The 15,126-nt window shown below is 34.7% G+C and overlaps 1 protein-coding gene across 1 annotated transcript in view; it reads right to left on the reverse strand.

Annotated features, from left to right (window-relative positions):
• Window positions 1-15,126, reverse strand: part of THSD7B (thrombospondin type 1 domain containing 7B) — a 797,596-nt gene that overhangs the window by 198,184 nt on the left and 584,286 nt on the right. The window contains exon 15 of the mRNA XM_033111445.1: window positions 905-1,083. Coding sequence (XP_032967336.1) covers window positions 905-1,083 — 179 coding nt within the window. The remainder of the gene's footprint in view (window positions 1-904; window positions 1,084-15,126) is intronic.

A 15,126-nucleotide genomic window follows, 5' to 3' on the forward strand; every position in this document is an offset into this window, starting at 1 on the left:
TATGTATATCAGTCCTAATCTAATAACCAGTAAGCAATCACGAAAGAAATTTTAGTTCTTTACTATTATTCTTAACCAAATCTTAGACTCCATTATATGGGTAAAGTCAACTGAAATATTCAAATCAATTTTGATTGCTTAGGATAGCTCTTTTATTACCGTGGTTCCCTGAAATTGAGATCTAGTTGTACCATCAGCTCTAATGCATCTTTTGGAGTAAAAATTAATATAAGACCGGGTCTTATTTTAATATAAGACTGGCTCATATATAATATAATAATATAATTATAATATGATATATGATATATGATATGATATGATATGATATGATATGATATGATATGATATGATATGATAAATACTGGGTCTAATATAATATAATACCAGGTCTTATATTGATTTTTGCTCCAAAAGATGCATTACAGCTGATGGTCCGGCTAGGTCTTATTTCCGGGGAAACCCAGCAGATATCTATGAGAATACAAAAGAGTATCCTTCAGAGTTCTGTTTATGAAAACAGCTTTGACTTTTGTGGAAACAGGTAGAGAAATAACTCAGAAGATATATGAGGAGCTGTGGAAACACTGGCAAGTATACACACACACATCAGTTTTATAAAATCATGATTAAACAAATTACATGCCAAAATCATTAAAATAAATTTGATTTAAATTTTGTAAGCATTATTATTGCTAATAATGCCAAGCTGATCTGAACATTACCGAGGAGTGGCCAAGGCTTCTATTACTAAGTGTATTATGTTAAAGAGCCCTCCGAACCCCCCCTTCTGAATTGGTGATAACCTTTTATGAGCTGCTTGTAACAATACAATGACTTCAGTTTTAATAGAAAATAATAAGCGGGATACTGTTTTGGCTTTTATTTGCGGCTCCCTGTACTTTACCTGATTCTTGAGATCCAGTTTAGGGCATGGACGACCTCCATCGTAAGGTTTCTCTTTTAGCCATTTGGATCGAATTCTCACTCCAATCCCACACGAAGAACTGCAAGGCCCCCAACTAGACCAATCGCTTAACTTGCAATCAAATGGGCAGGGGATGACACATGCTTCTTCAATAAAACCTGAAAGAAAAAGATTCAAGAGAAGGGAGGAAAGTCTGAGTAAAATGTACTGATCAAATTTACTTTCTAATTCATGATTACAGCTCAGCTTGCTCAACAACATTGCTGCGGCAGCTTCAATAGTTTTCTATGTAAAGAAACAAACGAAAGCTTTCAGAGAGAGATACATATGATTACATCAGCATTCCAAGTTTCTGCCATCGGTTTACTTCACAGGCAGCTCTGTGGTGGAAAGAGCAGGGAAGATGAAGTTAGTTCTGCTTTCTGATAAGAAGAAATGAAGCCGTTCATGGCTAGTGATGGTACCGTCTACTCTCACTGGGCCTTGTATCCTCCCCACTTGGGAACAGGAAGCATAATGGAGTCAATCTTTCTTAGTGTCTGTGATCTGCAAGCCTTTCCTCTAAGAAAGACCTTGATTCCCATTTCCAGGTAGTGTGACTTGGAGGTGGGAGGAGGGCAGAGAGTGCACCATGAATTAGGAAGAGCAGGTTATTACTGAAAGAAGAACGTAGAGGAATAGTGAAAGGTTGTATAATGAAATATTGGATTGGAATCAAGAGACATGTGTTGAAATACAGATGTAGACGCTCTAGATTTATTTGGTCTTGCTTTTGTCCTCAGTCCAGTTCTTGCTACACTCTTTCTCTAATAATTATTTAACTATCTAATAATTATTTAACTATTGGTCTTATTTTACTATTATATCAGACCAGGTCTTAATATCATATCATATCATATCATATCATATCATATCATATCATATCATATCATATAATACTATACGAGATCTTATGTTAATTTTTGCTCTAAAAGACGCATTTGAGCTGAATGTCCAGCTAGGTCTTATTTTCGGGGAAACACTGTATATATAATAATTTATGATACTTCTTTTAAAACCTTTGCTGATTCTCCATTACCTTGAAAATAAAGTGCCAACTTTATTTATTTGCAAAAACTATATGATTTTTTTTACAGGGCTGCTCTAAACAAGGATTTTGAACTTGCCTGTAAAATATATTCCCATTGTCCCAAATATACTACAGACCAATTTGACCAGAATCCCGAAGATGGGATCTAGGCATCAGTAGTTTTCAAAGATCTCCAAAGAATTCTAATGTTCAGTCAAGGCTGAGGACCACATCCCTAACTTATTTTCCTCTTGCTCTTCCCTCTTCTCTATCCCAAAATCTGTCCACGGAGACTACTCCATCTTCTCCAATAATATTTATGCCTTTCCTAATGCAAAAAATCTACTCTATCTCTAACCAGTTTGTCCTTCCTGGTTCATTCCTTCAACTACTTTCTTGCCAATATAATTGACCACTTGCCTCCATTGTTCTTCTGCCATGCTGGTCTGGTAAAATTTCAGAGCTAGATAGGTCAACTGTTTTCTGTGCTTAACTCTATGCTTAACACTCTGTGCTTAACACTAGACTACCAAGCAGAGATGAATAAAATGCTAATACCACACTGGTGACCACATTGTGTAGTCTCTATCTTCAACCAAGTTCTCATACTGCCTAGTGATACTTCTGCATTTTCTTCTCACTCCCATTCCACATTACAACTTTTTCAAACCTTCTCCACCTGTCTTCAAACTTTTAAGACCTAATTTCTTTTTTCCCGGGGGCAGGGGGATGAATAATAAGAACTCCTTCAATTTCCTATAATTATATGGGAATATGTTCCCATATTTTTTCTTCTTTCTTCATATTACAATGAGAAAGTCATCCACTTTTCTATATAAGACATATTTTTACCACTTGATAGCTCTCCAAACTTTTTCAGGACCTTAGTTCCCTGATTGCATTCTCTCTCTCTCTCTCTCTCTCTCTCTCTCTCTCTCTCTCTCTCTCTCTCTCTCTTTCTGTTGTATACACATCTATACTTATTATATACTAAATATAATTTTATAGTTATATTTCTCTTAGATCAATATTAGAATTAGAATTATTTTACATACTCCAACTAATACTCATTGACAAGAGAGAGTATACCAGACATCTAAGAATCACTAGGAAAGATCTTTCTGAGATTTAAAATTAAAAAAAAGAAAAAAAAAGCTCCATTTGAGATTGTTAAAAGACTAATTCTCTTAACCAAGGACATAAAAGACTCAGAAGATTATAAGACATTAAAGAGAGAAATTAAAGAAGATACAAATAAGTGGAAACATACCATGCTCATGGGTAGAAATAATTAATATAGTTAAAATGTCTATACTACCTAAGGCAATATACAGATTCAATGCAATCTCTATCAAATTACCAATGACATTTTTCACAGAACTATAACAAATAATCCTAAAATTTATATGGAACCATAAAAGGCCCTGAATAGCCACAGCAATCTTGAGAAATAAGAACAAAGTGGGAGGTATCATACTATCTGACATCAAATCACACTACAAGGCTACAGTAATCAAAAGAACATGGTATTGGCATTAAAACAGGCACATAGATCAATGGGACAGAGAGTCCAGAAATAAATCTGTGTCTATATGGTCATTTAATTTATGACAATGGAAGCAAGAATTTACATCGGGGTAAAGACAGTCTGGGAAAACTGGATAGATACATGGAAAAAAATGAAACTGGACCACCTTGTTATGCCATATGCAAGAATAAATTAAAAATCGATTAAAGACTTAAAGGTAAGGCCTGAAACAATAAAACTCCTAGAAGAAAATACAGGAAGTAAATTCACAGACATTATTACCCTTACTAATATTTTTACTGATATATCAACTCGGGCATGGGAAGAAAAATAAAAAAAATAAACATGCGAGATTATATCAAACTAAATAGTTTTTTCACAGTAAAATACACCATAATAAAACAAAAAGGCATCCTACTGACTGGGAGAAGATATTTGCCAATGATACATCTGATAAGGGGTTAATATCCAAAATTTATAAAAAGCTCATACAACTCAACACCAAAACAAAAACAACAAAAAAACAAACAAAAACACCAAACAACGCCATTAAAAAATGGGCAGAGGACCTGAATAGACCTTTCTCCAAAGAGGACATACAAATAGTCAACAGACATGTGAAAAAATGTTCAACATCACTAATAATTAGAGAAATGCAAATAAAAACCACAATGAGATACCACCTCACTCTTGTCAGAATGGCCATCACCAATAAATCAACAAACAAATGCTGGCGAGGATGTGGAGAAAAGGGAATGTTTGTGCACTGTTGGTGGGATTGCATTTTAGTACACCCACTATGGAAAAATGTACGGAGGTACCTCAAAAAATTGAAAATGGAACTACCTTATGAACCAGCATTCTACTTCTGGGTATTTATCCAAAGAAATCCAAAACACTAATTCAAAAAAATACATGTGCCCCTATGTTTACTACAGTGCTATTTACAATAGCCAACTTATGGAAACAACCAAAATGCCCATCGATAGATGATTAGATAAAGAAACTGTGGTACATTTATACAATGGAGTATTACTTGGCCATAAAAAAGAATGAAATCGTACCATTTGCAACAACATGGATGGGTCTAGAGAATATTATGCTAGTGAATAAGTCAGACTGGGAAAGACAAATACCCTATGATTTCACTTATATGTGGAATCTAAAAACAGAATAAATCAACAAACAAAACAGAAATAGATTCAGTGACATAGGGGAAAAATACTTACAGTTTCTAGATGGGAGGGGAGTGGGGACGGGGAGAAGGTAGGAGGATTGGAAAGTACAGATTGGTGTTCAGAGTATAGTCATGGGGCTATGAAGTGCAATATGGGGAATATAGTTAATAATGTTGTAAAGATTATGTGGGGTGCCAAATGTGCGCTGAACTTGTTGGGGAGATCACTTCATGAACTATGTAGATGCCTGACCACTGTGCTGTACACCTGAAGCTGAAGTTGAATGATATTGAGTGTCAACTACTCATATAATGAAATAGACATATGGTCACAAGATGTGGAGTACAGCATAGGGAATATAGTCAAAGGTATAGTAATACCTATATATGGTGTCAGAGAGGTAATAGATTGGGGGCGGGGCTTATCACTTTGTGAGGGGTGTAAATGTCTTAACTATTACATTGCTTTGTACACCTGAAACTAATAATAATAATAATAATAATAATAATAATAATAATAATAATAGTAAAAGACTAATTCTCTATTGTTTAATATACTTGGAATTCTACAGTTCTAAGGAGCTTTGACCACCATTTTGATATTAAATACATAATAAAGCTAAATATATGATTAAATAGAGGTCACAGACAATTTTACATAGAAACTGAGTCACAAAATGTTTCCATTTGCTACTGAATGAGAAGAGCAGGACTAGTAATTAAGTGGAATGGACTCTCATGGTAGGTATACGTCAAATATGAAATTGTAGGTGACTTCATACAAGTAACTTTTAAATATTTGAGTGACTATGTAGATCCTATGTTAAAACAGATTTTGTATTAGATGATGCCCTATTAATTCAATGAGAATTTAAATTATTTTCATCTATACTTAAATACTGAATTATTTTAATTAGACAGCTTCTAAAACACTGTTTTTTGTGTTTCCTCTCCCCCTTGATAAGACATAATCCCAGAGAATCTCTATTAAAGTCAAGGTCATAAACTCAATGAGTATAAAATAGTTTTGAAATTCAACAGGACTAAGCAACAGTGACATCTATTTTTCAGGAAAATTGTATTCATGCCAGAGTATACTTCAAAGAAAAGCCCAGAGTGAGAATCATTAATAATTGCATATTCTTATGCCTATCTCATAATTGAAAGGAATTAGTTTTACCCACATGCTTAATACTTGCAATTTTTGGCAAGTAAATATGATCAAATGTGACTACCCACAAGGTTATCATGCCATACGAGAATTCCAATTCCTGACTATGGAAACTTTACTAATGTTTTAAAAGCGCATCTACATAACATATATCACAGAATAGCTTTTCTGGCAACATTCATAAATCTTAATCCAATTGCTATGAAGGAAACAGTTTTTCTACCAAAAATATTTTATACTACAATTTATATGCAGAATACATTCCTTGGACCATCATCTATCTTACTTAGCCTGGGGATGTTTTCATGTTCTATTTTAGTTATCTGTATGCATATAAAGTTAGGTATTAAATAGTCATTACAGAATTAGCAATAGAGCATACACCAAACATCGTGATTTTGTAAACCATATACATTACACACAGTAGGTTCTCAAACGTATTTGTTATTATGAATAAAGATGAACTGAATAGGACCCATTAATAGTATATCTATGTTATAAGTAGAGGAATTTATATGATGACTTATATCCTTTTGGGCTGAAGCCCAGGGATATGAAATGACTCTTCAATCTATATTTCTAACCCTCAAATATTACTTTAGGTTGGTGTAATGGACGTAGATAAAAACACAGCTCTATGAATAAGGCAATCTTATTGATAAAACCACTTCCCAGGATATTACCTGCTATGCATTTTTTCCCTTCCATCATTCAAGTACTAACAGATATTTACCCCTATAAAATCTCTTTTTGGAGGATACAAAAGAAGAAAATGTTTATGATATTAAGCCTAAGGAAATAACCTAGATTAATTTACTTTTATTTTCCTACTGTGTAAAGTAATGGCAAACATCCTACTACATAGTGCATGTTCTATTTATTGATACTTTGCTAAAATAATGAAAACACAGTACCAAAAATCAGACAGGGAAACAATAAAGAAAATGCTAATCATATCTTCCCTACTTCAAAGTGAAGATCTGGGAGAATCTTGGGAGTTAAAATGATATCATGTTTTAATTTCTCAGTGTTTAAAGATTTACTGTTTTAATTTATACATTTTAGTACTACTATTTATCTAGTAATGCATGATATTAAAAAGTACTTATGGCATAAATCAGAGTAGTATAAAGTCTAAATTTGTTTAGGAGAGATGGAAAAAAATGGGGGCAGATTTTTTGACATTGTTGCAAAAAAGACAATTTGAGAAATTGGATCCATACTTTGCCATAAAAATAATTTTTATGGCCCCAGAATGTTCTCTTTCGTGCTGTAGTGACAAAGTAGAAAATCAACCATACACTTAAAGATACTATATTTTGGAAGAGATCAGTCTTATAAATGAGAATAAAAAGTGGTACAACTCATACGTAACTTACATGATACAGATAATATATACAAATTATATGACAATTTGAGGTAATATAAATGGATTCTAGCTTCAATTTTCTAAGTAATTCATGTGAAAATGTTTATTGGTATAAGCTGTGGTAGACACAGGTTTTTGACTAATTGCTTGACCTGGTTCACTTGCTGTAACTAAATGTATCAGTGTAAATTTAATCAGTCAACCAAATCATATAAAGAACTGATCTTTTAAATTGAATTGTCCAGGTAATTTAATCAAGATGGTATCTCCAGTTTTCATACAGACGGAGTTTCAGCATTAACAACCTTGTGTCAGGTTTCTCTAGGCACACAAAAGAGATGTTTTTCTCTTGGAAGATATTGAGAATATTAGGGACAAATGGAAAACTAGACGCAGAAAAATATGAACTGCTCAATTAGGATTGTATGTACTAAAACGGGTTCTATCATTACTGCAAATGAGTGCTGTTAAAATTAAAGTGACTGAATGTTTTAACCACATAACATACTTGGCATTTGAAACACTACAAAGAGACACAGATTACTGACAAGCCAATATTACCGAGTAGTTCTTAGAACTGTGGCTATTAGAGCCTATATGAAGTACTCTCATGACATCTCCTTGTCCTTAGAAAATATCAAATTATACCATACATTCTCTACATTTCCTTTAAAAGTTCTGAAGTCTTATCTCAGCGCATGCCTTGTATTTCTCAGGGCTAGTCCCCAAATAGTTTAGAATTTGCTTCACGACACATAGTAAGATTTCCCTTCTCTGCCTCTTGAAGTTAGGTGCCATCTTATAATTTGCTTTAGCCAATGAAATGTGATCAGAAGTGAGCGTGTCACTTCTAGGTGAAAGCTTTAGGAGCCCTAGTGTAATCTGCCACACTCTTTCTTTCCCTGTGCCACAGGAACTGAAAATATTCCAGATACCGGCTGCTCCATCAGCCAGGGTCTTGAAGTTAAATAGAGCTCCCAACCAAACCAATTTTGATAAAAAGTAGCCCTGGATAGTGAATGATCTTAAAGGCTTGCATTCAACCACTGAGAAGTTGAAGTTGTCTGTTACATTTGGTACTATAACGCAACCTATCTCATCCTGATGGATCAACCTTGGCATAGCAAAGCATATCTTCAGAAGATGAAATGCAAAGCCCCATGGAATAAATAGAGTATTTTGTGAATCTATATATAATGCCCTGAGAAAATAAGATTAAGCTGCAGCAGCAGATAGCACAGAATGAATGGCGGCGCCATCAAATGACAATGTGACTTTGCAAAAGTTGAGCCATAGATATATATTTCAGGATAATTTATAATTTATTATTTATAAAAAGGCTGGTGTATGGATTATAAATCAAGGTGTAACCTTATGTGATCTGGAATAAAATATTAAAACTCAATAATTCAGTTTCCTCATGTAAAAATAAAAATGTGGCAATATTTGTCTGTTGTATCTCCCTTTAATATTATAGGGACAAAATTATAATAAGTAGAAGTTTGTGGAAGCTTTAATATACAATATAAATGACATACTGATATTTTACCACTACTAAAAGCTACATAGAGAGATAAAATGTTTTTTTTTTTCCTTATACTGTTTTTGGCGTTAGTGATTGACAGAAATTATAATTCTGTAAAGATGCTATAGCAGAAAAATTATAGGGTAATAATTTCCAGGTTTGGGTTCTATTTCTCATTCCAGATCATTTCTATGTAAAGTAAAGGCTAGGATAACTTTGACAAAATGAGAGATTCTGTATTAGATCAGTAAATCAATTGTTGCTTGAGTCCATCTCTGTTGTCTAAGTCTGCTGCTACCAGCCAAGGCCAGACACTAATTATATGTCACCTGGATTATTTTAACGTCCCCTTAACTGAACTCCAGGTAGTCAATCTGTTCTCATTCATTCCATGTTAATCAGCTGCCATATTAATGTCCCCAAATCACAACTCTAATATATCAGAGTCTACCTTTAAATAAAAAGCTCTCATAGACACAGACAACAGTTTAGTGGTTACCAGAGGGTAAGAGGGGAGGGAGAATGACAGAAGAGGGAAGAGGGGATCAAATATATGGTGATGGAAGGAGAACTGACTCTGGGTGGTGAACACACAATGTGATATATAGATGATGTCTTGCAGAATTGTACACGTGAAACCTATGTAATTTAACTAACCAATGAATTTAATAAAAATTAAAAAAACTAAAACCTTCTGAAGTATGGCAGAACTTTGAAAAAAGAATGGACATGTAGATGACAATCTAGGCAGGAGAGATACCACAAATTATATTAAGAAGATGGGAATGAACCCAAAATGTTCACAGGTCAATAGAGAAATCCTTTATAAGAATCTGAGGTTGAAAGAAGTATAATTATAATATTGGCTAGGTCAGGTGGTGCCACATGGGATGTCCTGCTGGAGGTCTTAGGCAGTTAATTAAGAATTCTGATATTAACTCAGGTGTGCTGTTGGAGTGAAGAAAAAGACGGCATGAGAACAAGGCACCTTCTTAAGAGATAATTACCAAATTTAGAAGTGAAGTGTCAAATGACTAGACCTTAGTCTTAAAGACCACTAAATGTGGTATTTTGTATGTATGCATAAATATATATGTATTGTGTAAATATACATACATATATAATGTATACCGGGGTGCCAAAAAAATGTATACAAGTAGACATTTTGGTCAATGTTGCTCAAGCAGTAGTTCACCGTAATCAGAAGTGTCTGGACACTGATGGTAACCACTCTGAGCACCTTTTGTAATTGCAGAAGTCAAACATGACTTGTATTCATCTTTTCTTATCGGTATATATTGACTAGTACAATTTTAATACAGTTTTCCTTTCTTAAAACGTATACATTTTTTGGCTCCCACTGTATACACATTAATTTTACATATATACATTTTTATATATTGCATTTACATATATATTATTAAAGAACAACATAATGGTACATGATAGACTACTAGTTATAATTAACTAGCTCTGACATACACAGATGGCTAATACACTGTCTAAATGGAAATGACCATCTTCGAAATAACTAGTGAAGCAGCTCTTTAAATAGCAACTTCATTCCCCAATTGTTGAGACAGGGTTAGTGTAACTAATTCTAACAATCACCAGTGGCCAGTGTATGAGTAGATAGACGCTTCTAAGTATCCCATGGGAATCAGAAATACATGAGCTTAGAAAAGAAGTGTCTGTCCACCTTGTTTCATCTCAGAGGACCTACAGGAAACTCTGACCTGAATCCAGACATTTATATTGGGCCAGCATATTGGATTTATTTATGGTCTACCTGTTTATTTACGTACTTGTCGACTTACATATTTATGTTGAGGCCAAGAGTTCAATATTGGGGGATTTTATATGAAAATAAAGATTTCTGGCTTCTCTTGAAAGTGTAGAGGCTCTGGGAACACCTGGGTCCTAATTCCAGCACAGCACCAATTGTGTAGCAAGTCCTCTTCAGATGAAATATCCCTTTGCAGTTCTCTACCATCCCTTAGACTGATAGTTTAAAGCTCTAACGTAATGATTTTATCTCCCAATTAAAGCAATGCAAAAATGTAACTCATAATTCCAACAGAAAAACAGATGGTGTTCTCCTTCTATTGCAGGAAAAGGTGGAAGGTACAGAGACCCACCAGTCAGCTCACTGTACTCACCACATGAAAGGATCTATGAGGAGTCTTAGCTAGAAACCTCCACTTGGGAGAGGCCCATGCAAGAGTGAGTTCCTAAAGCGTAGGCTTCATTAGGTGGCTTGAGTTCTACTGCCATCAATACCCTGAATATTACTAACAACAGCATTTACACATAATTCCTAACAGTGGCAACAAGAGACATCAAAAATACCTAGAACAGCATGGCTACCTCGAATAAGGTATCCTGCATTCAGAGCCAAGCTCCTCCAAACTCTGGAGTACAGAGCAAAGTTCGTAAAGGGATACAGTTGCATGGAACACCCTTCAGAGACGAAATTCCTTTTTTTGTTTTTTTATTTGCTGGAACATTGGATCATCCAGACAACAATTTGTATTCATGAACAATGAAACAAGCTGTTATTATAAAATCTAAATTATGGATTACATGACGAAGAAAATTTACCTCCAAAAGTTTGCTTTTGCCGAAGAACTGCATCTCTCACTGAGCTAATGCAGAAATCAATGGACTAGAATGAATTCACAGCACATTAACTCCTTGCAAGTTACTGTAAAAACCTTTGAAATATCGCCAAGGTGTAAAATTAAATATGACTCTCAGCCTGATTTATACTGCATGGTGGTAATGGTGAATTTGTTTCACTTACCAATAAATTTGTCTCCTAATGGACTGTGCGTCAGCTAATCCGGAGACTAACATTTCGGCTCCTCTTGACTTCTATTGTCAAACAGATATCTTATGACTTTATTTAAGGCTATTTAATGATATCCTTGCTAAAGGAACAAAAGAAGTTGCAGGAGGAGGATAAGATACTCACTTTCCTCTAAGACAATTGGTCATTGGCAATGCTCTAATTACACTAATAGTGTCAAGGAAGATTGGATATGGATAATTTGAATTCACAAAGAGATAGGACCTTCTAAGCCAGGAAAAAGTCTCAAGAGCAACCAGAAATATACCTCTAAAAAGAGAACAAAAAAAAAAGAGAGTTTATTAGTTTCCTAGGACCTTCATAACAAATCGCCACTAACTTGATGATTTCAAACAACAAACATTTATTCTTTCATAATTCTGGAGGCTAGAAGTCTGAAATTGAGCTGTTGATAGGGTCGTGAGCCCTCCAAAGTCTATAAGAGAGAATCCTTCGTTGCTTTACCGGTTTCTGGTGATTCCTGGCATTCCTTGGCTTGTGGCAGCATACCTCCAATTTCTGTCTTATCTTCACTTGTGTCTCTGTATCTCAAATCTCCCTCTCCTTTCTTTTATAAAGACACATGTCATTGGATTTAGAACTCCTCCTAAATCCAGGATGATCTCATCTTAAGTTACTAACTTCATTATATCTACAAAGATCCTATTTGCAAATAAGCTCACAGTCACAGGTACTGGGTGTTAGGACTTAAACATGTTCTTTTTTTTGGGGGGGCGTGCATAATTCAACCCACTAAAGAGAGAAATGAAGACTCTGATAAACCAATAGAACATATGGATGAGAACGTGGCCTTTGATATCAAGATGACCTAGGCCAATATCTCACTTTAACAAGAGTTGCCTAAGTCCTCTAAGCTTCAATTTTATCATCTATAACAAAGATTGGCAAAGTGTGACCTGAAGGTCAAATGCAGACTCTGCCTGTTTTTGGAAATACAGTTTGTTAGAACAGAGCCACATCCATTTGTTTAAGCATTGTCTATGGCGACTTTTGCACTGTAATAGCAGAAGTGATAAGTTGTGATAGAGACAGTATGACCCAACAAGTTGAAAACACTTACTATCTGGACCTTTAGAGAAAATGGTTGTGAACTGTGATTTATAAGATGGGGATAACAGCAGTACCTACTGCATAAGATTTTTATGAGGATCAGATGAGAGTAGTCAACAGTGCTGATCACAGAGGAAACACTCAGTAAGTAAGCTATGTCTATTACAGAGGAATGGTGCCATGGTGGATAACAGCATGTGCTTAGCAAGGAAAAAGACCTAAGTTCAAAGTCAATCAGGACACTTATTGCTAGTGCTTTTAATTTGTGCATGTCATTTAACATCTTCAGGCCTCGATATTTTTGTCTGCAAAACAGAGGTAATTATTATACCCACTTAGATAAGAGGATCTAGAACAATGTGTTAGCCATTGCTGCTATTATTCTCAGAAAAAATGTGTAACCACATCTTCAGTGTATGAGATGAGAATGGGAAGTAGGAAGACAGTCGCAGATTGAGAAATCCCATAGAGGAGGAGATCCAAAACCAAGAGTCTTCTCAAGAATAACACTTTCTCCTCAAAGCCAAAATGTGTGTGGCATGCAGGGATGGGTAGAATGATCCTGTGAGTTTTTGTCTATTTGTATTTGTTGATCAAACACATAGAGCAATTAATATGTTATATGGCAATTAATAGTTCCATGCCAATTAAAGCAAGCATATTTAAAATATTGAACAAATGGAGCTTGAAGGCCACTGGAGATGGGAATGAGGTCAAAAGAGCTTTAAAAAAACATATTACTCATTATATTGCCTTACCCCACATGCCTAAACAATCAGGTTCCTCCTTCTGTGTTCTCTATCTTGCTCCTATTTTAAAGTCCAAGCTCTTTGAAATGACTTAGAGGGACTTCCATATCTCTCCGTTGTATTGCACTGCAAGAGTAGAAGTGACTAGAAACTCGGTAACTTCACAATGCTTGACATGTGGTAACAATTTCACAAAGTGGAGATATAATTCAGGAAGCACTGAAGAACTTACTTTGTTTTACGTCACACTCTACACAACTTTTTTAGCTTTATAAGGACCTGTTTACAACTGCCATTGGCTTAGGAATTTGAGACTATAGCCGTGTATATTTGAAATACAGCGTTGGTTCAGAAAAGTGATGAGTTATTCCATTTTATCTCATGATAAATGAGATAAATCTCATCATTTTATCTCATGATATCTCATTTTAACTCTCTGGAGTTAAAAGTACTACTCCTCCTTCCCATTTCCCAAAAGATGATTCAGATAAAAAGATGAGATAAAATCTTCAAATCTTATCATTCAAGAGAATTGAGGTAGTGCCAAGTAAGCTATTTTAGGATGTGACTTTTTTATTTTGCAGCTGTTGGAAATGATCAGGTGAAATCATCCATACCTAGATTATTCAAAATTCAGGGACACAATATGCCAACCACAAAGCTGAAAATTTGGCTCTGGCTTTAATTCCACATATGATACTCAAAACCTGAGGGCTTGTCAACAGTACAATTCAATATGTAAAGATACGGAAAATGTAAAAATAGAAGTGTTGGAAGACGAAAACATTCTCACCATTTAAAGGTTACCAATTATTAATATATTTGTATATTTCTACTGTTTTGGTTAATGTCTTTGTTTTTAATATTTGCTTGTTTGAATAAATTATATTGTCTTACTAGCTACCTAGGAATCGTATTGCATCACAAGATGTCATGATGGGACTATTTACAACATCCTTAGTTGCTTGGCCAAGGCTAGAATGAAGCCTGGATAGTTTATCACTATTGGAAAAGAAATATAAAATGCTTAATATGTGCAAAAAAATGGAATACTATGCAGTGCCACCAAAAGAATAAACTAATCTGCATATAGTACAGAGGCAGTTAATATATTGACTAAGGGACACACTGTGGAACCAGATTACGTGGACAAGAAAATAAATTGACATTCCTAGTTGGGAAAATTCATGCAAGTTCCTTAACCTCTCTGTTTCTTATCTATAACATGGGAATAAAAATAATATCTAACTGACACTGTCACTAGCAGAATAAAATTAGTTACTAGAGGGAGAGAACACTTAGAGAAAGGAATAACATTGTAAACACTCAATAAACGTTAGCTATCATTAATTATCAGGAAAACGTTAAAAATAGAATTACCTTATGATCTAGCAATTCCACCACAGGATATATAACCAATGGAAATAAAATTAGTATCTCAAAGACATACCTGCACTCCCATTGCAGCATTATTTACAATAGCCAAGATATGGAAACAACTTAAATGTCTAACAATTGATGAATAAATAGACTATGATACACACACGCACACACACACGTGGAATATTACTCAGCCGTAAGGAAGAAGTAAATCTTGCCATTTGCAACAACATGGATGAACTTGAAGGATATTATGCTAAGTGAAATGGGTCAGACACAGAAAGACAAATACTGCATGATTTAACTTACATGTG

This window comes from Rhinolophus ferrumequinum, chromosome 8, assembly GCF_004115265.2.
Source record: "Rhinolophus ferrumequinum isolate MPI-CBG mRhiFer1 chromosome 8, mRhiFer1_v1.p, whole genome shotgun sequence".
NCBI classification, from domain to species: domain Eukaryota; kingdom Metazoa; phylum Chordata; class Mammalia; order Chiroptera; family Rhinolophidae; genus Rhinolophus; species Rhinolophus ferrumequinum.